This window comes from Dermochelys coriacea, chromosome 1 (genome assembly GCF_009764565.3).
Source record: "Dermochelys coriacea isolate rDerCor1 chromosome 1, rDerCor1.pri.v4, whole genome shotgun sequence".
Taxonomy (NCBI): Eukaryota; Metazoa; Chordata; order Testudines; family Dermochelyidae; genus Dermochelys; species Dermochelys coriacea.
In genome coordinates this window covers 67,806,170-67,833,510 of record NC_050068.2, presented here as the reverse complement: position 1 = coordinate 67,833,510, position 27,341 = coordinate 67,806,170, and the positions used below count along the sequence as shown (strand labels likewise).

Sequence of the window (27,341 nt, the reverse complement as noted above, 5' to 3'; positions counted from 1 at the left end):
AAAAGTGATTCTGAAGTTGAAACAAGACTATGCAAAAATTATTCTAATAGCTCCAGCATGGAATCATTGGTTTTCTGACCCACAAAGACTGTCAGTTCATCTGTGCCTGATTCTACCATCAGACTGGCACATAGTATCACAGCAATATGATCAAATCCTGCTCATAGCACAGCTTTGGAGTGGTTAGAACACACCAAAAGAGATTATTCAAGAGCTATTAAAACATCTTACTTAATAGGAAAACCTCCTGTCCATTAGAAATACATATGTGGCTAAGGGAAGGTGGCAATGGTGTTTTTTTCCTGTCTGGAGCATCACAATGTAGTTCCTGTAGAAGCTTGAGTCCAAGATATTTTGGAATACCAGTTGCATCTCAAGGAGTGTTTGAGTAGTCAGTTCCAATGGGTGCTCCACTTCAGGAAGGCCCCGTGCACCTTTGGAGATTTTCAGTAGCAGTGCCAGTTCAGCCTGTACACATCTTCATGTACCATATTGAGGATATACAGGGCTGCATGGGTGAACTGGCCTAAGTTCCTTCTCAACTGCCTCCAGCCTGAGACAGAGCATTGAGCATGCCTGCTATGCTTATACCTAATTGTAGTTTAGTAGTTAATTTAGCTGAGTTGTAAACAGTTTAATTTGGGGTCTGTTGTTGTTTTCCCTTTGTTCTTGACTTTATCTGTGGTATGCAGGGATCCCTAGGGTTTAAGCGCTGATTTTCCTGCCAGGAATCTATCCTAGTTAGTGACAGACACTTTTGATTCCTTTGTTGTTTGTCAAACTCCCATATATCAGCCATGTGTAAGAGCTGCCCCTCCTTCAAGAACAGATACACTTAGTGCCCCATCTACCTCCAGGTCCTGCTTACCAAGAGCCTCCAAGGATACAATTGCTGGTTACCCCATCCACCTCTGCATCTTGATCACCAAAAACTTCATGGGATGTGGCATCTCCATCCATGTCTGCAGTACCAAGAGCCTGGCATGCTAAGTCTGTAGGTACCAACAAAAGGAGCAGGAGTGTTGGATTTCCTTTTGTCACTGACTTAGAATAATGTTCCAGGGACCTCGGGTACCAAAGGGAGTACTATTGAGGCTCTGAGTAGTTCCTACACTGTGAAAACACCTCAGGCTTCCCCTAAGAGCCACACTTTCCCTAAACTTGATTTGGTACTGAAGACTTCTGTTGTGTCTGATCATCATATAGCTGTAGCTTGGATGGAGATGATTGTTTTCCCTTATCTCAGTGATTGGCTAGTTAGAACCTCTGGAAAGATAAGCTTGTCAGCAGTAAAAATGACAAGGTCTCTATTCCACAGTTTAGGTCTTCAACTCAATCTCAAAAAGTCCTCTTTTAGCCCTATACAGAGGATAGATTTCATAAGAGCTTCTCTAGATGTCATGACAACCAGGGCTTACCAACCTATTGACGGGTTCATAATCCTACCCCCCCACTCCCTCCCCAAAAAAATCTCATTTCAAATATTCAGATAAGTCCACAAATCTCAGCAAGAAATTATCTCCAGCTATTAGATCAGGTGGCAGCTTGTACCAGCATAGCCCAATACACCAAGTTGCATCTTTGATGCTTCCAGAGATGGCTCAGGGCTTTTTATGTACTGAACAAGCACAATCTGGAAAAGCAGATGTTTGTTCCTCGTCAGATTCCTGATTCACTCAATTGACGGGAAGATCCCTCCACATGTGCATGGGGGAGTCCCGTTCTTCTGTTACCTCCTATCATTGTTATAACATCAGATGCATTCCTTTTGGGAGTGGGGAGCATCTATGGTCTCATACCATCAGGGCAAATGGTCTCTCCAAGAGCGTTGTCTTCACATCAACCTTTTAGAATTGTGAGCATTCGGCAATGCTTGCATTCATTTCTTTGCACTGATGAGAGCCAAGTCCATAAAGGTCATGACGAACAATGGCATGATTCCATTTGGCCCCTAAACACGTCCAGTTTTGGAGAAGACCTGTTCTTCAAAATGGTGTCCTCCATGTGGCATGACTTTGCATGCACTGTACATAGAATCATAGAATATCAGGGTTGGAAGGGACCCCAGAAGGTCATCTAGTCCAACCCCCTGCTCAAAGCAGGACCAAGTCCCAGTTAAATCATCCCAGCCAGGGCTTTGTCAAGCCTGACCTTAAAAACCTCTAAGGAAGGAGATTCTACCACCTCCCTAGGTAACGCATTCCAGTGTTTCACCACCCTCTTAGTGAAAAAGTTTTTCCTAATATCCAATCTAAACCTCCCCCATTGCAACTTGAGACCATTACTCCTCGTTCTGTCATCTGCTACCATTGAGAACAGTCTAGAGCCATCCTCTTTGAAACCCCCTTTCAGGTAGTTGAAAGCAGCTATCAAATCCCCCCTCATTCTTCTCTTCTGCAGACTAAACAATCCCAGCTCCCTCAGCCTCTCCTCATAAGTCATGTGCTCTAGACCCCTAATCATTTTCGTTGCCCTTCGTTGTACTCTTTCCAATTTATCCACATCCTTCCTGTAGTGTGGGGCCCAAAACTGGACACAGTACTCCAGATGAGGCCTCACCAGTGTCGAATAGAGGGGAACGATCACGTCCCTCGATCTGCTCGCTATGCCCCTACTTATACATCCCAAAATGCCATTGGCCTTCTTGGCAACAAGGGCACACTGCTGACTCATATCCAGCTTCTCGTCCACTGTCACCCCTAGGTCCTTTTCCGCAGAACTGCTGCCGAGCCATTCGGTCCCTAGTCTGTAGCGGTGCATTGGATTCTTCCATCCTAAGTGCAGGACCCTGCATTTATCCTTATTGAACCTCATTAGATTTCTTTTGGCCCAATCTTCCAATTTGTCTAGGTCCTTCTGTATCCTATCCCTCCCCTCCAGCGTATCTACCACTCCTCCCAGTTTAGTATCATCCGCAAATTTGCTGAGAGTGCAATCCACACCATCCTCCAGATCATTTATGAAGATATTGAACAAAACGGGCCCCAGGACCGACCCCTGGGGCACTCCACTTGACACCGGCTGCCAACTAGACATGGAGCCATTGATCACTACCCGTTGAGCCCGACAATCTAGCCAGCTTTCTACCCACCTTATAGTGCATTCATCCAGCCCATACTTCCTTAACTTGCTGACAAGAATGCTGTGGGAGACCGTGTCAAAAGCTTTGCTAAAGTCAAGAAACAATACATCCACTGCTTTCCCTTCATCCACAGAACCAGTAATCTCATCATAAAAGGCGATTAGATTAGTCAGGCATGACCTTCCCTTGGTGAATCCATGCTGACTGTTCCTGATCACTTTCCTCTCCTCTAAGTGCTTCAGGATTGATTCTTTGAGGACCTGCTCCATGATTTTTCCAGGGACTGAGGTGAGGCTGACCGGCCTGTAGTTCCCAGGATCCTCCTTCTTCCCTTTTTTAAAGATGGGCACTACATTAGCCTTTTTCCAGTCATCCGGGACTTCCCCCGTTCGCCACGAGATTTCAAAGATAATGGCCAAGGGCTCTGCAATCACAGCCGCATGCAGGGTCATGCTGCATGGAGTATGTCTTTCCCACTCCTCCCCCTGAATATGGGGGCTTTAATGGTAGGTTCGCACTTTACAATGTTTTTCAAGGAAAGGATCTCATTATGACCAAATCCTAAGTTTCTACCTAAGTGTTTTTTGAATTTCATATTAACCAGATCATTCATCTTCCAGGTTTTTTTTCACTCCCTGAGAGCACCTCAGACTACACAGGAAGCTGCCTTCTGTATCTTTTGTGTCAAAAGAGCATTTTCCTTCTATATAGACCGAACCAAACCATTCTGAAAGACTATTGTTTCAATTGTGACCGATCCAAAGGATACACAATCTCCATTCAGAAACTTTCAACATGGATCTTGGGGTTTATTATTTCATGTTATGATTCTGCCCACATTCAACCCCCTTTGAGAGAGTTAGTCCTTTACTACAAGGTCAGAATCTATTTCTATGCCATTACTCAAAGATGTTCAAATTACTGAAATTTGAAAAACAATAACCTTTTGTGATGGTGTTCCTGTTGGAGGCCTTGGAGTCCTACCACACCCCACCACAGAACAGGGGCAGTGAAGACGAGTCCTCTAGGTCTACCTAAAAATGCTGCGGGGAAACAGCCAATCAGAATCCAGCAGATTCACTTAAAAGGAGCTGCAGGACCTGAGTAATTCAGTTGCTGGCTGGGCCCAGAAGGGTAAAGAATAAAGAGTAAGAGGCTGTGAAACTCCACAAGTAAAGATACTGGGGAGAAACCTTTCTCAAGCAGGTACAGGACTTCTTACAAGCTCTCCAGGCAAAAAGGCTGAGAAATCAGGACAAAGACTGAGAAACTCTCTAGCTAAGAAGGCCTGGGAGAGAACCTCTTCAAACAGAGAACTGAAGAGGAGGAAAGGAGTACATGGGAAGTGGCCCAGTGAATAGCAGCAGCAACTATTTCAGGAAGCAGCACGTGGCTGCTATTTATATGGTCCCTGGTTGGGACCCGGAGTAGTTGGTGGAGCCAGGTCCCCCCACTGGCCAGTGGTGGAATGGCCAAAGCTCCAAGAAGGGAATAAGTCTTGTTTAGAGGCCCAAATGAAGGGCAGGACTTAAAGGGACATCAGAAAACTGCTAAAGGACTTAGTCTCCAGGGAGAAAGCCTTGTGGGCACTACTCTATACCAGGGGAGACATGGACTTAAAGCTAGCTCAGAAGGGCCCGAGAACTGAGCTCAGAGACAGGGCTGCAGACATTACCAAGGGCACAGTTGAACCTTTTCCCCCCAAAGGGGTTTGTTCATTCATGTTTTTGACTGTGTGACTTAGCTGGAGGGCTGAGCCACTGAAGACATGACTGACGAGGGCAACAGCCAATGGGTCACTGGGAGGGGAGACAGTGCAGGTTCACGCCCAGTCGACAGGAGGCAGTCACGAGGCATGTGTCCAATGTCACACTTTGTCTTCAATATATGCTTTTTCCAAGCAGTGTGCTTTGGTGCCTGCCTCTAGATCAGATGCTGCAGCTGGCAATGCAGTTCTGTCTTAAATATTCTGTCCTTCCTTCCTGTGGGGATACTCCTCAGGAGTCACCTGAAGTGAAGCACACCCAAAAGGACGCTACTCAGAAAGAAGAAGTTACTTACCTTGTTCAGTAACTGGATTTCTTCTCCCTATGGGTGCTTCACTACCCACCCTCTTTGCTATCAGCTTTGGAGTATCCTCTGCGGGACTTGGCAGAGAAGGAAGAAGAGAAGGAACTCAGGGGCTCCACTCGCACAGCCCCTCCACTCAGTACAGGGCTCGAATATGTGGGATCCAGGCACAGGCCAAACTGACGCTGCTACCCAATATCTCAGAACAAAGGAGCATAGGAGGGGGATGCACACTTGAAGTGAAGTACCCATTCAGGGACATACCTCACACACTCATACGTGGAATAGATGTGTAATACATCACAATACAGATAAGTAACTGGGTTTCTCTTTCTTTACCCTGCTCTCTTACTCACACCATTATGCATTATTGAAACAATGATATTTTGCACTGTAACCAAATTAAGAAACATTTTTGATTTGAGTCTCGGTACCATTTTGATGTTTTAAAATGTGCAAATATGAAGATGTCTAGTTCTTAATAAAGAGTGGTTTCTAGGCTAATTAAAAATAACTAAGTTTAAAGTATTTTAAAAACTGGTTCTGTGCCTGAACTATATACATTCTCTCTAAGGTTCAACCTGCAGAGATGCAAAACTGTTTGTGGAACTAAGCTAGTATTTTAGTTTAGATCTATACATACCTGGACATCTGTCTGTCTGTGAGTTTTGTCTGCAGACATATTTTCATTAAGAAATTAAAGGGACACTTTCAACATGTTGTAATTTTTATAAAGTTACTTTCCTATTTTTTTAAACATTGTTCTTCCCTTTGGGGTGTAAAAGAACCACAAACAGGAAAAACTACTGACTATATATGATATAATCAAATGCACAAAATAAACCATAGTTGATGTAGATTTTTTGTATTCTGATGTTTCAATTACAATAATTTTTGCTGCTATTTTTAACACGCATAGGAAAAAGTGTGATTTTTAGTATAGTGTTTTCATTTTTCATTTCACTTTTCATTGCTTAAAGACTTTGGAGATAAAGCTTTATACTTCGAAAACTTTGTGTGCTTCAGTTCTTAATAATAAGCATATCCTGTGAGATGTGGAATGTCCTCCACTGCTATTGTCTCTATTGAGAATTGATTAGGCTCTTAATACAATTTTTGTTGCAACTTGACTTATTACTTATTACTACTTGACTTCAATGAAGTCTCCGTGTTTGGCTCATGCGAGGGAAAAATCAGTTGAAACAGACCAGCGACAGTGCTTGTTTATCCTTTTCTAAGATTCATGAGTGAAATCCTGGCCCCATTGAACTCCATGGAAAAAACTCTTATTGACTTCAATAGGGCCAGAATTTCATCCTATCATCTAATGTTACTTATGGGCTAATGGAGTTTATTTCTTTCATCTGTCTTGTTAATATCCCTCCTTTAAAAAACCAAACAGTTTAGATTTAGGAGAGAGTTAACCTGTCCTTAGCTGGAATTTCCTGAAGACTGTTTGTTCTGTAAATACATAGTTAACTACCCATTCTTTTGTGAATTGGATTATTGTTTTTTGTCAAACAGAGTTGAAAACTAATGTAATTTATATATAGTGGGCACACTTAAAGTTCATTTTGGTTTTATAGATAATACCAGTTCTAATGACCTTCTCCAATGTCAGAATATGGAATATGTTTGAAAATGGTAATATCTCTAAAACTGGAATTTTTTTAATGCATCCAGTGTATATCATGTATAGCACATGATTTAAGGACACTGAGTCACTTGCACTTCAGTTGGATCAATATATGCTAAATATATATATTGTGTGTGTGGAGGGGGATCCTCATAGGCTACCAAAATTTTGACTCAGTTGGTCTCCTTTGAGCCTTAAGGCAGATCCTATTCCCAAATTAAAATGATGCTTAAGAAGAAACTTTTTCCACCAGTGAGGAGCGGAAAAGAGCTTATACATGGATTCACATCTGTAGGTGTTAATATGCGTATGTAAATAGCCAATGTGGAACAATATTTTTATATATAATTGTTCAAGATTGGAAATGAATAAGTTGGTTATTGGAATCTCGTTCTTTTCATTTTAAAAAAAATTACAAACATCTTGGTAACCGCATACCATTCTTGTGCTTTAATATATTTCAGCCCTTGCATTTCTGAAGACATTTAAATACATCTTAAGTGTTTTGAGCTTCATATTTTATAACTTAGCATACTCTTTTACTTTTCATTGAAAGAAAACAAATATTTGGTAGATAAGTGTGAAACTGGTCTGTATTTAGAATCTACTTTAAATTTTAACCAGCCAAAATAAATCAACAAAAACAGCCAAGCAATCACGTTACGGTTTGCTTACGTAAAGCTGCATTAGTTTAACAGCTTGGCTCTTATCTTCATAACATTCAGAGTTGTTAAAGTACATTGCATGTAAGAATAATTCAAACCATTCTCATTCCCATCATGTTTTGTTTTTTTTTTTTTTTTTTTACTTCTCTAGTTAAAGGACACAAAGTCAGCAGATCAGAAAACAACTTTGCTCCATTTTCTGGTTGAAATATGTGAGGAGAAGTATCCTGATGTCCTGAATTTTGTTGAAGATTTGCAGCATTTAGACAAAGCTAGTAAAGGTTTGTATTATTAAATGAAAATTTTAATTTTGATGGCACTTTAATGCCTGTAACTAACAATTTACATTTATTTTAATTGAAAGCTAACATTAAATAGCACATTTAATAATCTGATGAACATACTATGTTGGTCAATCAGTTGAACTTTCAGATATATGCCTACTATCTCTAATAATAAAATAGAAGAGCTCTAAGATAGTCCCCAAAACAGTTTCTGGCGTATACCCTATGTTCATGGTATCAAAATAGATTTATATTTTTTATTTTGTATGAACAAACCTCAAACTACTTTAATCTTCTGATCTTTTTATCATAAAAATCAACTGCAATTAAACTTTTCCAAATTTAACACAGTAGTTCTGAAAAGCTTATCATGTAATCAGTCTAATAAAAACAAAAAACATTAATCATAGAAATTTCCTGTTTTCTTTCCTTTCTATAAATTCTTCATGCAACAGTAGTACTGGAAGCCAAGGAACATAAATTCCAGTTTGCCGCCTGTGACTGGGCAAGACCAGATGGCTATAGAAAAGTAGTGGGAGATAGATATATTAGCTCCAGGCTAAACAAATCCCTGGTACCAGGTTAAGTGAAAAGGAAGCTGCTCCAGGTCAATTAAGAACCTGGGGCCAATTAAGAACTTTCCAGAAGGCAGGGAGAATGCTATGTTGATTGGGACACCTGAAGTCAATCAGGGGCTGGCTGAAACTAGTTAAAAGCCTCCCAATTTGTCAGGTGAGTGTGCATGTCAGGAGCTGTGGGAGGAAGTTGCGCTGTTGGAGAGGCTGAGTAGTACACACCATATCAGGCACAAGGAAGGAGGCCCTGAGGTAAGGTGAAGTGGAGCTTGAGGAAGTGATGGCTGCTGTGGGGGAAGTAGCCCAGGGAATTGTACATGTCATGTTTCTAAAAGGTCAGCTACCATAGCTGATACTATTAGGGTCCCTGGGCTGGAGCCCGGAGTAGAGGGTGGGCCTGGGCTTCCCCCCCATCTTTGTCCCCTGATTAATCACTGAGACTGGGAGACAACAGACGCTGTGCAAGGAAGGATAACTTCTCCTCACCTCCCTCGCTGGCTTATGGTGAAAATGGCTCAGTAGACCGTGACTCTTGTCTCTAGAGAAAGAAGGATTACGTGGAGGGTCACAGTGAGCGAAATCCGCCAGGAAATGCGGGACCCACAGAGGCAAGGACAGAGCTTTGTCACACGCCTCATTATATAGCATAGCATCTTGTACATCTCAATCTAAGCAGCAGAAGACTTTTACATATAATATCACAAAAACAGAAGGTTTTAACCAGCATGAGAGGCCATAAGTATTAAAGATGATAATCAACAACTTGGATTACACCCAGAAACAAATGGCTATCCATGACAAAGTATGGAGCATTAGCAAAATAGCCTAATAGAGATATGCTACACTGAGGAGGTGAGTCTCTCAGTAATGAATCAAGTATGATTCCCATGCTGTTGACTTAATTGACAAAAGTTTGGCAAGCACCCACTGTATATGGCACAGCCATCACCCAGTTTACAGCATCACTTCCTTCTTTTGTGGATTAATTTTAGCTAGGTCAGTCCTCATCCATCCCTATGGCCACGAGACACTGGAAAGGAATAAGCAGAATCCAACATCTGGATTTGATTTAAAAAATATAGAACTGAGTAGCATATTGGTGACAATGTAGTTCAAACTCACTTGCCAAGGCTTTGCAACCTAGTGCCTACTACTTAGGCTCTTAAAACCATATTGTTCCACATCTTTCTTGTGTTGTGTTGCAAAGGCTGATGTTTTGTTTTTTTTTAAAAAAACAATCTCTGAATGGTGTAGGAGTGTTCATTTACAATTGATTTGACTCGCAAAGTCATCTGATGGTGTTGTTCAGATGGTACTTAAAATCACATGGTGACAGGCTGAGTTTTGTGTGTCAGGAATACAAATTATAAGAGTGAGATTATACTATATATGCTGGTTTTCCTTAGATTATCAATCTCAATCTGTGTCTCAGCGGCCAGTTCATTTTTTTCCTCATTCCTTTGCTACTTGCTTTGTTGGCTGCATCAGTGTTGTGCTTTTTTCCCCCTACTCAGTTTTATTCCATTGCCGTCTCTTAAAGCAGCAGTTCTCAAATGTCATTGCACCATGACCCACTTCTGACAACAAAAATTACTTCATGACCCCAGGAGGAGGGACTGAAGCCTGAGCCCTGCTGCCGCGGGTGGGGGAATATTCAAAGCCTGAGCTCCACCACCCTGGTGGGAAGGCCAAAGCCCGACGGCATCATCTCCAGGCAGGCGGCCTGTAACATGAGTCCCACCACCCAGGGCTGGAACCCTTGGGCTTCAGCTTCAGCCCCGGTGGTGGGGCTTGGGCTTCGGCCCCAGGCCCCAGAACGTCTAAGCCAGCCCTGGCAACCTCATTAAAACAGGGTCATGACCCACTTGAGGTTGACCCACAGTCTGAGAAACGCTGTCTTAAAAGAACAATAGTAGGTTTGTTCACTCTCTCTCTCTCTCTCTCTCTCTCTCTCTCTCTCTCTCTCTCTTTTTTTACAAGGTAATCTCAGTTTTTATTTTTTTAAGTACATCCCAGATCATTGCAGAGCTTATACGTATCATTCATCAAGTCATTAACATATATTGGAAAGTTTTGGGAGAAGTAACCCTGTCTTTTAGTTATCAAATCTGTGTGTGTTTTCATAGCACTGTATAAATTGTAATGTTTTTCCTACACTGTGAATTAGACATTTTATAACAAAAAAGCAAGTCATTTCTTTATTAAAGACTGAATGGAGATTTTTAGATCTAATTTTTAAATATGGCATACATAGAGTAGATAGTGCAGTGTTAATTTATTTGAGAGGATTTAGCTCCCTTTTCCGTTACGTGGTGATCAAAAATTTCTGCTTTTGAAATATTGAAAGTCTGTTCAATGAGTGGCTACTCATATATATATTTTTTTTGAGACATAACAAGTCCTGGTTGTTAGGTACTCCTAGATCTGTAGGGGGGAACATTCATTACAGCTTACTCATATGACAGTTTCCAAAACTATACTTCATTAGAGCTGTTGTTTTTCTGAAAGATAATTGCTTGCAACTTCGCTGTTAGTACTGCAGAGAAAATCATTTTTTGTTATTATTGAACCTCTCAATGTCGTAATATTTTCTTATGTTATGTCTTTTTAAAGATGGATACTATTTTTCTCAAATTTTAATAAATTGATTTTGACCTACGCAGGTCTTATTGGTTAAAGATTTATCAAATTGTGTTTTTACTTAACAAATAGTAATCAGGTTTATTAAACTATGCACCTTGCAGACCACAGCATTCTTTCTTATTAAATTGCACTGAAATAATGAGTAGAGCAGAGTGAATTTTTTTGGCTGAAACAATTTTTGGCAAAAAATTCAGATTTGTCAATACCAGAAACTTGTATGAGTTCATGTCTCTTTCACCAAGTTGTTTGTGCAGAGGGGGGAAAAATCCAAAAAGTCCAAGCAATTTGTTTTGACATTTTCAAAATGAAACATTTCATTTTTTTTAAATTCAAAATGTTTTCATTTTGCCCTTCTTTCAATTTTATTTTTTAAAAAAAGTTAAAAAAATGCTCAAACTAAACAAAACAAAACCAAAACTAAATGTTTAATTTCACCCGAAATTAATTTATTCAATATTTCAGAACTACCAGCAAACTAAAAAATGAGCAAATTTTTAACATGTATATTCAACATTTAACCCAAACCACCTCCTAACGGCTAATTCCTCGTGTTATACCTACAAGTCACTACACCGGCGGCTCTTGCAGAAGAGAACAGAGAGGGAGGCAGGAACACTTCTTAAACTTTTTTCAGTTAAGCCTGCAGCTGTTAGGGGATGTGTTTCAGACCTGGGTTTTGGTTAGCAGCAGGCTAGCATATCTGTCTTAAACCAGGCAGGGCACTGAAGTCCCAAGCTCCCGGGGAAACAGGCTCGGGGTAGTCTCAGCACATCAGGCGGCAGTCCCCAAGGAGGTTTCTGTGATTCAACCCTTCACACTGTGATCTTTTCAATATCCATACTCGCTAGGCTCTGCATGTATTATAGGACTCTTGAGCCACCTTATTCTCTATGGGGATGTACACCCCCAGTCACCTAGAGAATACAACACAGACCTCAGAATTATCCTAGGCAGAGACAATTCTCCTACTACTACTATGGCCCACAAAGATTATCTGAGGCTCCAAGGAAGAGGTAGAGGTTCTAAGGAAGGCCCAGTGCCTCCTTCTGGTCCACACACCTTACAATAACTTCTATCAGCAGGTGAGACAGTGCTGTTGAGAGCCACATAGAAAGGCAGGATCTATTTTCTTCTTTCCCCTTCTGGAATTTTGTTTTTGAGAGGCCCAGAACTGGATAACCTCAGTGGGGCCAGGAGATCTTGAACAAAGAATATTCTATCAATTTCTTTCCTACCCCCTCACCCTCCTTCATCACTCTTCTGGGGCCTTTCTCATGAGATATTGCTTAGAAACGGGGTAGACTTTGTTCTGCATCTTGGAGCAGTGGGGAGAAGTACCTCTGGAGTTCTAGCGCAGCACGGGTTTACTCTTATTATTTCCTAGTGAAGAAAAGAGGTTGGTGTTCCATTCTACACAGATGAATAACAAATTCATCTATCATTTCAATTTCACGATGCTTGACTCTAGCCTCTATAACCCCTACCTTGGATCTTCAAGACTACTTGAAAAATGCCTATTTCCATATAGCAGTTCACTCGGACCTCTGGAAATACCTCAGACTTCTCATGGGAAAGTCTCATTATCAATACAGGTGCTTCCCTTCAGACACTCCATAGCTCAAAGTGTATTCATCAAGTTTCTGGTGGTCATGCCAGCTCACTAAGTAGACAAGAGTTACAGATTTATCTGTATCTCAGTGACTGACTTCTTCAGGGATGGTTGCCTTGATAAGTGAAAAATCCTCTAGAAATAAACTTTGGAGCTTTTCACTGCTCTAGGTCTCAGATCCAACAGACAAAAAATCACTCTTACTCCATCGCCAAGCATAAAGTAAATAGGGGCAGTATTAGACTCCACAGTAGTGAAGTCCTATCTACCACAGGACAAGTTCCTCACTATTCACTTCATCACTCAACTACAGGCTCACCCAAATGCATCATTTACGATGTATTTTAGACATATGGGACAAACAACTTAATGCACCGAGGGGAAGTAGTTTGACAGAGTTCACCGTCCCTCCATGAAAGGGTATTTGAGATAAGCATATCTACCAGGCAGACACCACACTGATAGGTTGGTCACACTTCCTCAAAAAGTCTTCTTTCCCACTAGTTTGATGGAAGATGCAGTGGAGTGCCCTCACTACCTCTGATAACGGATACATCCATTCTTGAATGGGGAATTTATTTGTCTCATCTGCAGACACAAGGGCTTTGGTCTCCTCATGAAATGAATCTCCATATAAATATCCTGGAGCTAAGCGCAGTTCGCCTAGCATGCACAGCATTCCTGTCCATGCTTCAAGTGACCAGAGTCTAAGTACCGACAGACAATATTACAGCAATGTATGACATCAACAAGCAAATGGAATATGTCCGTCACCACTGTATCAGAAAGCAATCCAGCTGTGTGACTGGTGCATCAGCTATCAGATCATACTATTGGCCTTACATCTTCCAAGTTTGCAGAACACCCTAACAGACAATATTCTGACAATCCTGAGTGGTCATTCAAAGCCTCAGTATTAGGAGACATCTTTCACAAATGACACTTCTCAGTTGGTTGATTCAGTTACTTATTCTTGGAGATCAGAACTTCTGTTCTCTCTCTGGATATCTGGACCCTGATTGTCATAGACAGCCGAGGACAGACCACTTTGTCATGGATCAAAACCATGTTTTGCTCCAGAGGAGGATTCAACCAAGGATCTTTGCTGGACATCTTCCTCATCCCCTGGACATCAGGGCTTATGTAGGCTTACCCACCTACTTCACTAATACTGAGGATCCTGAGAAAACTGACACGATACAACCCAGATGATAATGATTGCCCTAGCATGGCCCAGGCATTTCTGCTACTCGGACCTCATGACCCTGTCAACTCAGCCCCCAATCATGTGTCCAGGTCATGCTGATGATCTCATGCAAGCCAAAGCTCAGATTCAAACCCCCCCCCCCCCCCGGGACACAACATTGTAGCAACTCACAAACTAGATGCTGGTGGGGTGATGGCCATAGACAGAACCTGCTCCACAGAAGTTCAAAACATTCTGGCTTGTAGTAGAAAGGACTCCACTGGACTGACTTATGCAGCAAAATAGAAGAGACTGTCTGGGGGTATGCAGAAGCACCTGTTACCATTCGGGACCCCAGCAGCCATTATTTTAGATTACTTGTTGCCCTGAAGTATTTGGGACTTTCCATTCACTTCATAAGAGTCTACTTGGTAGCTGTTTTGGCTCATCATCCTCTCAGGGGATCACACAATCTTGCACCTCGCAGTTCAGCCACTTCACAAGAGCACAAATGGCTTCCATAGCTTTCCTAAGAGGTGTTCCAATCTCAGAGATTTGTGGAGCAGTTCACATCTGTACCCAGCACAGTTCGTTGATAGAGGGCTTCAGATCTGATACCTGCTTTGGCAGAGATGTCCTGCAGTCCTTGTTTTATTATTTTGAACACCCATTTTGTGGACATGAGCTCACTGCTTGTGGATGACCAGAAGTAGAATGCATGTGGACAGTTACTTGTCCTACAGTAACTTGGATGCACAATATAAAAATGCGAACAGAATAGAAGGATTAAGCACTCCTAAAAGTAGGTTTCCTGAACCATAGGCCCTTCGTAAGGGTGGAAGTCTAGGGCTGAAGAGGAATTAGAAAACTCTGAGGTCAGGGGTCGGCAACCTTTCTGAAGTGGTGTGCCAAATCTTCATTTTTTCACTCTAATTTAAGGTTTTGCGTGCCAGTAATACATTTTAATGTTTTTAGAAGGTCTCTCTCTATAAGTCTGTATTATGTAACTAAACTATTGTTGTATGTAAAGTAAACAAGGTTTTTAAAATGTTTAAGAAGATTCATCTAAAAATAATTTAAAATGCAGATCTTATCAGTTCAGTGCAGTGGTTCTTAACCTGGGGTGCACGCGCGCGAAATACCTTTTTTGAGGATGTGAGACATGAAAGATTTTTTTTAGAAGGTAAATCATCAAAAACACAAATTAAGCATAGGCACATAAGTACAACTACTTTGGTTCATCAAACCTATGTATTTATTAACATACTTTTTTAACAATTACTGTAATATACAAACAAAGTTTTCAAGTTTTTAAGCTAATTGTAGTGTAATTTTTGATAAGGGGTGAGAGAACAGATTTTGAGAACTCCAGCGGGCTGGAGTAGTGTATTAAATTGCTCCCCATAGGAATGTGCTCCTTACTGTGTTCTACTTATGGCTGCCAGCCCTGATGCTCTGAGTGGCATGGTAAGGGGACGGGGAACAGGGTGGTTGGATAGGCGTGGGAATTCTGGGGGGCCGGTCAGGGGTGTGGATGGGGTCGGGGCAGTCAGGAGACAGGGAGCAGGAGGGCTTGGATGGAGGGAAGGTCCGGGGGGGGGCGGGCGGATAGGGGTGGGGAGTCCTGGAAGGAGGCGGTCAGGAGACAAGGAGCTGGGGGTGGGTTGGAAGGGTGGAGGGTTCTGAGGGGGTCAGTCAGGGGGTGGGAAGTGGGCCAGCTGTTTAGGGAGGCACAGCCTTCCCTACCCTGGTGTAGTTTATTAAGTTTCTTCCCATAGGAATATGCCACTTACTACTACTTGTGTACTACTTACGGCTGCCAGTCCTGGTGCTCTTCAAGTCGCGCATTCCTCTGGGGAGAAATTTAATACATTGAGCAGCTCAGCCTGCCGCTGGTCTGGGGTTCCGGCCACTGGCCCCACTCAGCCCACTGCCGGCCTGGGGTTCCATTCACACAGCGGGCTGAGCGGGGGCGGCGGCCAGGACCCCGGCTGGCAGCAGCGTGCCAGTAAAAATCTGCTCACGTGCAGTCTTTGGCACACGTGCCACAGTTTGCCAACCCCTGTTCTAGGTGGTTCCAAAAGTTTAGCACTCCTAATAGGTATGATTGCTGATTTGGGATTTAATGGAAGATCTGTGGTTAAAACCTCTATACTTTTGAAAAACTGAACAAGTATACTTTGTGTAAATACAACAGAGACACTCTCTGATGTTGGGTAAAGCATTTCCTTTCCTGGTTAGTACTATCCAAGAGGTTTTAAGAAGAGGAAAGGCAGTCTTTTGGATGATTCAGGATTTTGGATCTCTAATCTGAGCGACAATAACATCTAGAGTTGCCAGAGTACAAGAAATAAGAGATGCAGAGAAGAAGACAAAATTTTCACTCTGATTATACTCCAAGCACTCACGACCCCATAGTCTAGGATTTGGAGATACCAGTTTCCAGGTGAGGAAATCATGATTCTCAGTAACAATATCAAGAGTATGGGGGGAAAGTGGAAGAGGAGGCCTTTTCAAGGGTTTGAAGAGTCTGCCCTTGGAAGAGTCCCACAAAAACTCAATTGGGGAAGCAGAGGAGATCCCTGAACAGTGACCAGAAACAAAATAGCTCTGTTCCAAATGCCCTGCTGCAGCTGACAGTAGTAATGTTGCATCTGGTCTGTTGCATAGGGCACATGCGAACACCATTTGCTAGGACACTGCAGAGAGAAGAGCAATTTACTTTAATAATGTGCCACCCAAAGTATCATTGAGAGGACAGGGTTTGAAAGGCCCATTCCCCAGCGACCTGAGAGGCCTGAACGAGGGGTCGTTCAGGTGCTGAATTCCTGTCCTACGTCTTTTTATCTGGTATGAGGTCTACCTTATTCTGAATGTTTCTAATATCAATGTATATTCAGGAGCTGACACTTGACAAAGTCAGACAGACACATCATGCGTAGAAGATGGAAAGGTCACTGTGTTATCAAAGAAGGTTATTAATTATTTTCATTACAGTTCCAGTTTATCTGTGAAGCCATTAAACTAACTCCCATTTTGATTTCTTTTCATTGTCAATATTAAAATTAGACAATACCTTAGAGCACAGAATCCAAGTGTGACAAAGCAGCTCTGGAAACCAAGAAGGTTTTGTTTTAATGTGTAGTCTGTAAACTCTCTTCTGTATTGTGCACATTGTCTAAGTGAAAACTAGTTTACGTCAGAGAGGCCTGTTAAGCATAAAAAAAAAAATTTGTTCATTCCCTATAAGAACAATATGAAGAAATGTGCCAGTGGCAGATATTTCTCAGATATTTCAGAGTAGCAGCCGTGTTAGTCTGTATTCGCAAAAAGAAAAGGAGTACTTGTGGCACCTTAGAGACTAACAAATTTATTAGAGCATAAGCTTTCGTGAGCTACAGCTCACTTCAATTCATCCGATGCATCCGATGAAGTGAGCTGTAGCTCACGAAAGCTTATGCTCTAATAAATTTGTTAGTCTCTAAGGTGCCACAAGTACTCCTTTTCATTTCTCAGATAGTCTCTTGGGGTATCCTGCAAAAAATGATCTGAGAGTAGCGATCAGAATACCTCTTTTGCTTTGTGTAACAATAATCAGTCTATTGGCCATTGCTCTTATGTAGATTATGATGTAAAACTTGGGCAATGCAGAAGGGAGTTAAGGATGAAAAAAAAAAAAGCCCTGTGGTAGCAGTCTATTTGTTCTTCCAAGAAATGCTCACTCTTCCTATGCAGTGTTGCTTGCCTGATTAGAAAGCCTGTAAAGAACATGGAGTCCTTGAGAAAAAAATAATTAGAAGTACTTGAGGCTGCTATGTATATTATTCAGCTTTGTGTTTACTTACTTAACTATGTTGTATATATTATACAGTTGAAAGAACCTTCCCCATTGTGTAAATTTCAATAGACTAAATGGGCCCAGAGAGTCAAATGTGTTAGCATTACCCTGTCATGCTGCAACACTAAATAGTTAAACAAGGTTTCTTGGTTTCAGAGTAGCAGCCGTGTTAGTCTGTATTCGCAAAAAGAAAAGGAGTACTTGTGGCACCTTAGAGACTAACAAATTTATTAGAGCATAAGCTTTCGTGAGCTACAGCTCACTTCATCGGATGCATTTGGTGGAAAAAACAGAGGGGAGATTGATATACACACACAGAGAACATGAAACAATGGGTTTATCATACACACTGTAAGGAGAGTGATCACTTAAGATAAGCCATCACCAGCAGTAGTACAGTCAGACCAGAGGCCTCAACTTGCTTAGTTCTATGTCCACAAACACCATTCAAAACCTTTTTATTTTTCATTAAAAAAGAACAAATAGCTAAAGCATTTGAAATGTGAAGTATAAAATGAGGATTTCATTTTAACAGTGTCACTTATTTTCTTTCCCTTTAGCTATAGAGAATTTTTATAAACAAAAAAAAGTCTGACAGTCTCTTGGGTAATAATTTCCTTTTTTGTGGGAAGAGAAAATATTAGTTGAGATGGGCTGGGGCTGTTGTTTAAGTCCCATCCTGTTTCCTAGCAGACAAAACAAGACACAAACACAGAAAACAGAAGGGAAAATAATAAGATACTTTTCTCTAGTAGCTTCCCAGATAGTGAACTCAGACTGACTGGTCTGTAGTTCCCTGGCTCCTCCTTTCTGGTCTCCTGGGACCTTTCCTGTCATCCATGAGTTTGCAAATATTATTGCCAGTGGCTCTGAGATTTCTTCAGCTAATTCCTTCAGTACCCTCAGGTGAATAGCATCAGGACCCGCTGATGTGAATTCATTCAAACTGGTCAGAAGATCACTGACATCTAAGTTCTTTACTTATCCCGATCTGCATCCCTCCCCCTTTATTGTCTATTGTAACTTTGCTAGTTTTCTGATCACATGGGTTTTTTTTGTGAGAAGACCGAAGAAAAGTAGGCACAGAGCAGCTATGCCTTCCTGTCATCTTCTGTTACCAGCTAACCTTCTCCATTGAGCAGCACACCCACACCACCTTTTTGAATCCAGCAAGGATTCAAAAGGATCCAACAAGGATGATGATGGCACCGACTGTATCCACATCAGTGGAATATCAGGTGTCAGTGAACCTCCTCTGCCTTTCACTGCTCTCATTTGATCCAGGACTTCACCAGGTCTATGCATCCACAGCCTCACTGCCTGGACAGGCCACTAAACTGTTTGGTCTGTTGGAACTGCATCCTGATGTTCCCTTGCTGCAGACTGTGGAAGTGAGTCTGATGCTGGGCATGGCACAAGTAAACTCCTTGGCAGAACTGCACTTTTGCACTGCCAATGTTACCGTGGTGGTGCTCTCCACCCTACACCTCAGCACCATCAGAAGCTTTGGTACTGTCACTGACATCCTTACCAATGCTGCTGCCAGTCCTGGAGACAATTGAGGGTTACACGGTGCTGGCTGCACCATTTCCACAGTCAGCATGGATCCTTCCCTCACTTTGGATGACTGAGTTGAACTGGTTGCTCACACCCTCGGGATTGGTGCCACCTTAATCCCCAGAATCCCCTGAGACTTCTCGGCATCCAGGTCGAGATCAGCACTCTTCTCGCAATTGGGACAGGAGCCCCTGGCCTGGTGCGTACTGGCCACCAATCTCTTACCCTTATGCTCCATGCAAGTTATGGGATGCTCTTCAGTTACGGAGGTTAAACTCCTCATCTTGCTCTAAGACAAGATCACCTGAAACTTGAGTGGCTGGGGCTGTCACTCCACCGCAAGTTCAGGCACCAGTTTTCCTCCGTCTTGCAGAGACTCCAGAATTGTGCCTGTTCAGGAACAGGCACCATCATCGACATAGTTAACTGTCTCTTCATTGACCCTGGACGGTTAGACTTCCTGGCATTCAGTGCCTGAGAACTTCAAGGCTTACCAGGACCTTTTGCAGCACCTAACTACTTTCCTGGGAATCCAGGTGGAGACTAGCCAAGAGTTGTTGGACATCCTGCAGCCATCTGCATTTGGGAGAGTGGCCCTTTCTATTAACATTGCACTCTTAGAGCCTGTAAACATTCTATGTAGCACTACTGTGAAGTGTTTCGAGAATCATTACTTTGTCCTGTTGAAGGGTTTTAGTAGCTTTACTCGCACTAATGTCCTAAATCATTGGTCATAATTGTGGTGAATGACAGAGTTTGAGAGGGCAGATTTAAGTCCACTGACAAGGACAAGGATAGACTTAGTGGGTAGAAGGATCTACACCTCTTCCTCCCTGCAAATGTGGATTCAGAAACAAGTAGGCACTGTTGTCCAAATACGATTTTGTAAATTGAATGACTGTCTAAATTTACAGACCTGCTGCCTGAAACCTCCAGGAAGGAATTTCAGATGTGTTGTTGAAGGCTGCTTGATGGCCAAAATGTCGCTGCAGTCTGCTCTAGATGTGGTAGATAGTTCCGCCAGAGTGATAGCCTCAGTGATGACCATGAGAAGGACATTCTGGCTGCAAAGTTTGAGCATTGCTCCAGACATGCAACAGGCTATAGAGGACTTGCCCTTTGATGCTCGAGTCCTTTTTTTTGGACAAAACTGATGAAACTTTGCACTCCTTCAAGGATTCTAGGGCCACCCTACTTCCTTGAGGGTGTATACATCAGCAGTGCAAAGACACCAGCATGGCAGTCATCATTATCAGTAGCAGTACTGCCTGCAACATTCTGACCAAGCTTTCCCTCCTCTGAGACAGCAGGACTACCCAAGAAAGAGGCAGTGGTCCCAGAGGAATTCGGGTTCTGGGTTCATCCAGTCTACATGTCTTACCCCCCATACCCCAAAACCCTGATTTTGACTTGTCTGTTCAGAGCTGTTGTCCAGTTCATTTTTCCATTGCCCTGTTTCCTCATCGCCTCATTCGGGGACAGACTAGCTTGCTTTCTCAATGTTTGGGGCTCAGTTACCACTGACATATGGGTCCTAAGCACTGTCAGATCAGACTATGCTATCCAGTTCCTCTCCACACGCCCTCCCTTCATTTCTTCCCTGTCCCTCTTCAGGGATCCGTCTCACAAGATACTGCTTGTCAAGCAGGTGTGCTCTTTACTGGCTTTGGGAGCAGTAGAGGAGTTTTCTCTGTAGCACTGAGGTCAAGATTTTTATTCCGGGTACTTTTATGGTTCCCAAATCCAAAGGAGGGGTAACACCTATTCTCAATTCTGAAACCTCAACAAATATATCAGATAGATGAGGTTCTGAACAGTCAGCCTATCAACTCTCCTCCCCATGTTAGAACGACTGGTTTGCTGCTCGGGACCTTCAGGACACTTATTTCTACATGGCAATTCTCCCAAGCCACAGAAGATTTCTGTGGTGGTTCATGGGAATGGCAAACCGTCACTACGAGGGGCCATGCCTATGGACGATCAGTGTCCGCAAATGTCTCGTCGCTCGCAGTCAGCTTACTCTGATGGGCCATATGCAGGCCACAGGTTGCCCACAACTGCATTACACTATACTTACTCGACTGTCTGGGTCTCATCCCAAACACTGGGAAGTCAACCATTCAGAAAATTGAGTTCACTGGAGCCCTAATAGACTCTACCAGTTCTAGAGCTTTTTTTCAGACAGAGCATTTTCAGATGATTTGCTGCCTTTGTCTTGGTCTGTAGTTGCAACCTTCCATGACAGTTTGTATAGGCCTGAGGCTTTTGGGCCATATGTCTGTATGCATGCAGGTGGTTCAATTTGCCTTCACCCTCTTCAGATGTGGCTGAAGACAGTTTACCATCCGATCCTTCATTCCTTGGACAAGTTGGTCTGCACTCCTGGCAGTGATGGATGGTTCAGGGGAATGTATGTCAAAGCATTCCCTTCGTACAGCCCTTTCCACCCAGGACGGTTGTCACTGATGCGTCCCTGTTAGGTTGGGGAGCACATTTGGGGTCACTGAAGGTTCAGTGTCTATGGGCAAAGGAGGAAGCTTCACTGCATATCAATGTGCTGGAGCTTCGGGCAATCTACAATGGCTGTCACACTTTTTTAGACTGCCTCAAGGGTTTAGTGGTTCACATATTTACCAACCAGAGCTCCACAATATATTATGTGAAAAGGCAAGGAAGAGCATACTCCAGGATTCTCTGCCAACAGGCGATCAGACTGTGGCAGTTCTACATTAAAGCGAGTATCGTTCTCATGGCCAACCACTTGTCTGGGGTCCAGAATCATCTCACGGACCATCTCAGCTGGAATTTTTACCTGAGTCATGAGTGGTCACTGAAGTTCAGCATTCTGTGCAACTTGGGGCATCGCAATGATCAACCTGTTCACTGCAAGGGACAACAGGAAGTGTTTTCTGTAGTGCTTCTGAGGGGGCCTCGGTCCAGGCTCCTTGACCAGCTCCTTTCACCTCAGCTAGCAACCAGCTTTTCTGTATGCTTTTCCTCTGATCCTGATCATTTCAAAGGTTATCCTCAAGCTGAAAGCTGATTAAGCCAGTTCATCTTTGCCACAGCATGGCTGAGGCAGTGTATATGCACACATATACATACAATTATAAATACACCATTCAATGCTGAACTTAAACTCCAAACAGGAAAAGTGTACTTTTTGTGCAAGTTAACAAAGTCTCCATTTCCATGGATTTCACTATGTGGGATAATTTGATATTGAAATACATAGTGCTGGAGATTGATTTTGAAACCAAAACCTTACTATTTGAACCCAAATCTTTGTTTGAATGCTTGTCCATCTGCCTCTAATGTCTTCTGACATCGGGAGTTAATATAGAAGTCTGCAAAAGTTAATCTTTCAGGGAGTTTTAGAATAAACAATTAAATTGGAAAATTTATCTAATAGTTACATTCTGTATAAAAATGTTGTTTAGTGGCTAATCACTGCACTGAGAACCAAAAACTCTTGATTATTTATTCTCAATCTGTACTAGTCCTGGAATGTCATTTTCACTGCTCTGTTTCTACAGCTGTAAAATCGGGATAACGCTACTTGTTCCTGACTCACAGGGATATGGTGATGAATTAATTAAGTTCATGTTTGTACAGTGTTTTCAATATGTGAATGAACTGGGTGAGAGCAGAGTATTACTATTTTTAAATAAGCTAACTTGAATATTTATATTGTAGCTATATAATAGAGAAATGTGGAGTAAACAAAAGGTATCTTAGTGCTAATAACAGAAATAATTACCTTTTGTTTATGAATCTAAGGGTTCTGTTTTACTTTTAAACATTTAGCATACAAATAATGATGCTTTGCTATTTCAGGATGTAAGACTAATAGCCTTTTATTATTTCTAATCCTTGAGGTTACCATTTACACACTGCACCATTTTGTAACTAATAATTTTAAAATATGATAGTGTAGTGAATCACTCTATTATTTCAAACGGAAAAATCCACTTTGCATAATTTTTTCCATCTTCTTATAGAATCAGACCTTTAATATTAAGAAAATGGCAGATGAGTTAAAAAGTGAACACATTAAATGGCAGTTAAAATGTTAAGATTGTGCTTTATTACAACAGCCCTGAACTTCTCCAGGGTAGCAAAGAAATGTTTCAACCATGTGTTTGATGCTCAACAAATGAAGTGGAAGCCACAGAGTTTTTCTCAAGGAATATACAGTATAAATTAGATAGTGCTGTTCAAATATAGAATATATAAGTTGAAGGACCAATTTTCAAGTGGTGAAGTTTGATTTTTTTAAAAGTGACTATATACATTCTATAAGTGGTAGGTTATTGTTGAACGGTACTGTACTTTAAGCAGTGACTTGAGTGAGGAGAGAAGTATGAGATAATTTTGTGGACAAAAGATGGAGGGGAGGAAGCTCTACAAGTAGGGAGAAAGTAGTACTCAAATGGACTGTTCACAATGGAATCTTAACAGGAGCTTTAGGTGACAGGAAGGGGGATGGGAGTAAATGACACAGGGAAGGTTGGTTGTGAAGCTTTAAAATTCTTTGAAATTGAAAAAGCATAAACTGAATGTGGAAGGCAAGGGCAAACCACCACAGGGGTTCAGAGGAGTGACGTGGTTAGAGCTTTGGGAGCTCGTAAAGATTTTAGAAACATTTGGTATAGATAGTGGTAGAGTGAGATAAAGAGCAGGAAAGCCTGAAAAGAATACACTCCCCTTGTTGTCCCTGAGGAAAAAGATTATCCTAGCAGAAAGTGAAAGTGAATTCTGTTTTGTCAGGCCCTTTCCTCTAATGCGTTCACTTTTATCCAACTAGCTCCTATCATGTTGCTGCTAATGGATATCTCAGGCCGTTGTGGGGTGGTTTTTTTGTACCTTTTTGGGTTCTTTGTCTCTGAAATACTTATCCCCGTCATTGTGTTGGCGCTCTAGACTATCTAACAGGCAATGGCAGATTTTTTAATTATTAGTATTAATTCCTTTGTCATTCCGAGATAAGTCTTCTCCATAGTTATGCAGCTATATTTTACTTCAGATACCTAGTGTGCTCTGTTTTTCTGTACTATATCAATAATATATTTTGGCATTCTCTGAATTATTCTATGTGCTATCTTATTTATTTCCAGTATTCATGAGCTAGAAGAGGTGAATGCAGTACCAGGTTGGCAGAATTAATTTCGTGTCATCTGTGGTCTTTGTTACACTAGGTGTTGGATTCCATTTTTCTAAAATGTGGTTGTCTAAAGAGAAGCATTGTTTCTAGGGAGCAGTTCAAATCTCTTCTGTTTTGTTTCAGAGAAGGAATCGATCCTATGGCTAAGATCTTCACTCTTCAGCCCTTTTATGCCACTTAAGAGTCAGAATGGTGCAACAGGTCTTGAAAATCCACATAACCCTCTGGGGTACAATTCCCCTGGCAAAAGAACTGTGATAGATAGTCAAAAGCCTGCCTCCAGAGGTCACATTTGCACAGTGCAGCATGAGGTGTGTGCCAGAGGCAGGTGAGAAAGGCATGCCAGGGGCTGGACTGCTGCCCATAATGCTGCGGAGATTGCAAGCAGCACTCTATTTAATAGAGCACTCTGGGAAGGACACCCCCCCCCACACACACACATACCTTACCCCTAGTCTGTATTGTCAGTGGGCTGTCCAGGCCCTGGAACAGTTCGGGATTTAGAGGTAGCAAAGGTGGCTTAAGTTCTGGACTGCAGATTCTTTGCTTTTGGGTACATAGCACAGAATCTGACCCTATATTTCCACTCCATGACTTCTGTAGGAGAGATGTTGCCATTCACACCTTTCCTCCCTTTCTCTTTCCCATCCCTTCACTAAATTCAACGAAGTCCTGAGAAAAGTTTTGATATATCAGAATAATTCAAGCTAGCTCCTGCTTGGATATGTTCATGGTTTGGGAGGGTTACCTAAATCTTTGCCAGAGGAATTTCTCTGTATCGTATCAAACATTGCTTTCCTAGGAGATGATTACTTGGATCGATCTGCTTCACTATGTATCTATCCCTGAAGGACTGCATTCTTCTGCAGGTAGAACTATAACATAGCATTGAACTATGAACTTATTATATTCCTGCTTCTAAAATTTGTGAAGAGACGGAGCTTAATTCACACACATGTCAGCATTAATACTGAGGCCTGGTCTGCACTAGGAAATTAGGTCGGTATAACTACATTACTCAGGGGTGTGAAAAATCCATATTCCTCTGCGACATATTTAAACCCTGGTGTAGATAACGCTAGGTCAATGGGGGAATTCTCTTGTCAACCTAGCTACTGGATCTCAGGGAGGTGAAGTACCTGTGCTGACTGGAGAAGCCCTCCCATTGACTAGGTAGTGTCTATGTCTAGTGTCTTTGAGCAGGGGATTGGACTAGATGACCTCCCGAGGTCTCTTCCAACCCTAATATTCTATGATTATTCACTGAAGCACTTTATGTGTAGCAGCAGTTTGTGTAGATATACACTTAGCAGAGCTCTAGTCTCTAACTACCGGTATTCATCAGCCCACCTACTGGTGATCATTACTTCGTAGTCACTGAGATGAAGATGTGGGGTAATAATTCATGAAGGAGACTGCCGCTCTTTATGAAAGCATATGCAGCCAGTGAATGTGGCCCATGTTCTGATCACTTCTGGGTATTATGAACCGTTCTAAGTTTATCCATCTCTGCATTTGACTCCGTTGTTGAAATACTGACCTCACTAAGATCAACGGCAAAATTCACATTGACTTCTGTAGGCTCAGGATTTCCCCCCAAAAGCTGCATAGGTAAAATATATATGAAATTCTAATAAGTATTGTAAATAATTTTAGGTTTTGTAATTAGTGTAACAAGCTGATAATGAAAAACTATACAATGTCAATATTTCCAGACTAATATTCAAGTATTATTTATAATCTATCTTATTATTGTTATGAAGAACATTTGAATGTTTACTAAAGTTTGTTTACTTCCTGTGTATGATGTGATAACCATATCCTTGATTGCATGAATTCATATGAGCCCAGGATATGATTTACCAAGCTATCAGGAACTATCCTTATTACTGTACTGACATTTTTAATTAAATATTCCAAATGTAAACTAGGGTGCCAGACAATTGAAAGGCAATTCATGCTTTGTTCCTGATCAAGTAAAACTTGTTCATGTTTTATATCTCTCCTCTCCCCTCATTTCATCCCTCTTAACATTCTCCCAAATACCCTGTTGTTCCCTTCTGATTGGCAGGGCACTTTCCCGCAGAATAACAAATGTTTCTTAGTTTACAACATGCTTCAGATCTGAATTGGGAGAAAAATAATGGGTCAGAAATTTGGCTTGTTTATTTAAAGGAAATTCTCTTTCAGCTCTTCAATAGCCCTATTTTCTCTATATTTGGGGATTCGAATTCTTTCCTTGTTTCATGTAAATATTAGTAGGGGTTTTTTTACTTCAGAAGAGTGAAGCTAAGGCAAGCAACTTTATTGCAAGGAAATATCTTGAACTTTCTTAATATAGTCATTAATCAGAGAGAAGAGAGAGTGGTATTTTCACAGTACAGGTAATTTAAAAATAAACTTTTGGTTTTAATGCAAAACCTTGCTTTTGGATTGTCTGACACCCATTAAGAACCAATCAGAATATTCAGCTTTGCATACTGCATGTTTGAGGAAAAAATGCAGTGATTATTTAAAATGGGTACAACTAATCATAGTGAGGAAATTGTGTAATTGAGAACAAATAAATATTGCACAATGAACTAGTATCCCTGCCCTGTGATTATCTGATACAATTCCATTTCAGAATTAATGTGCGCTATTGTTATCACAAAAATCTTTTACAAATAGGCATTTCTTACCAGTTTTTCTTTTTTGAGATGTTGAGCGAATGAATATATTATATTTTAGTCTCAGCAGAAAACTTGGAGAAGAACCTGAGGCAGATGGAAAGGCAGCTTCAACAGCTTGAGAAGGATTTGAAGATCTTTCCCCCTCCCGATGATATCCATGACAAGTTTGTGACAAAGATGTCTATATCCTTTTGACAGTTAAAAATCTTATGAGGGCTTGTCTAACATTTACTTAACACTTTGAATTTATTTGCAGAACCTTTGTCTAGTTTGCAGAATTCATATTTGAAAACATTAACTCTCCTTTCCTCAAAGACTAAGTATACAGAACAATAAAGTGACCTGTAATGCATAATATGA

At 41.6% G+C, this 27,341-nt stretch overlaps 1 protein-coding gene across 3 annotated transcripts in view; it reads left to right on the top strand.

The window, feature by feature from the left end:
* The window catches only part of DIAPH3 (diaphanous related formin 3), a 504,954-nt gene that overhangs the window by 300,420 nt on the left and 177,193 nt on the right, over positions 1-27,341 (top strand). For all 3 annotated transcript variants that reach the window (XM_043504572.1, XM_038385982.2, XM_043504573.1), the window contains 2 exons: positions 7,605-7,734; positions 27,040-27,164. In XM_043504572.1, coding sequence (XP_043360507.1) covers positions 7,605-7,734; positions 27,040-27,164 — 255 coding nt within the window. The remainder of the gene's footprint in view (positions 1-7,604; positions 7,735-27,039; positions 27,165-27,341) is intronic.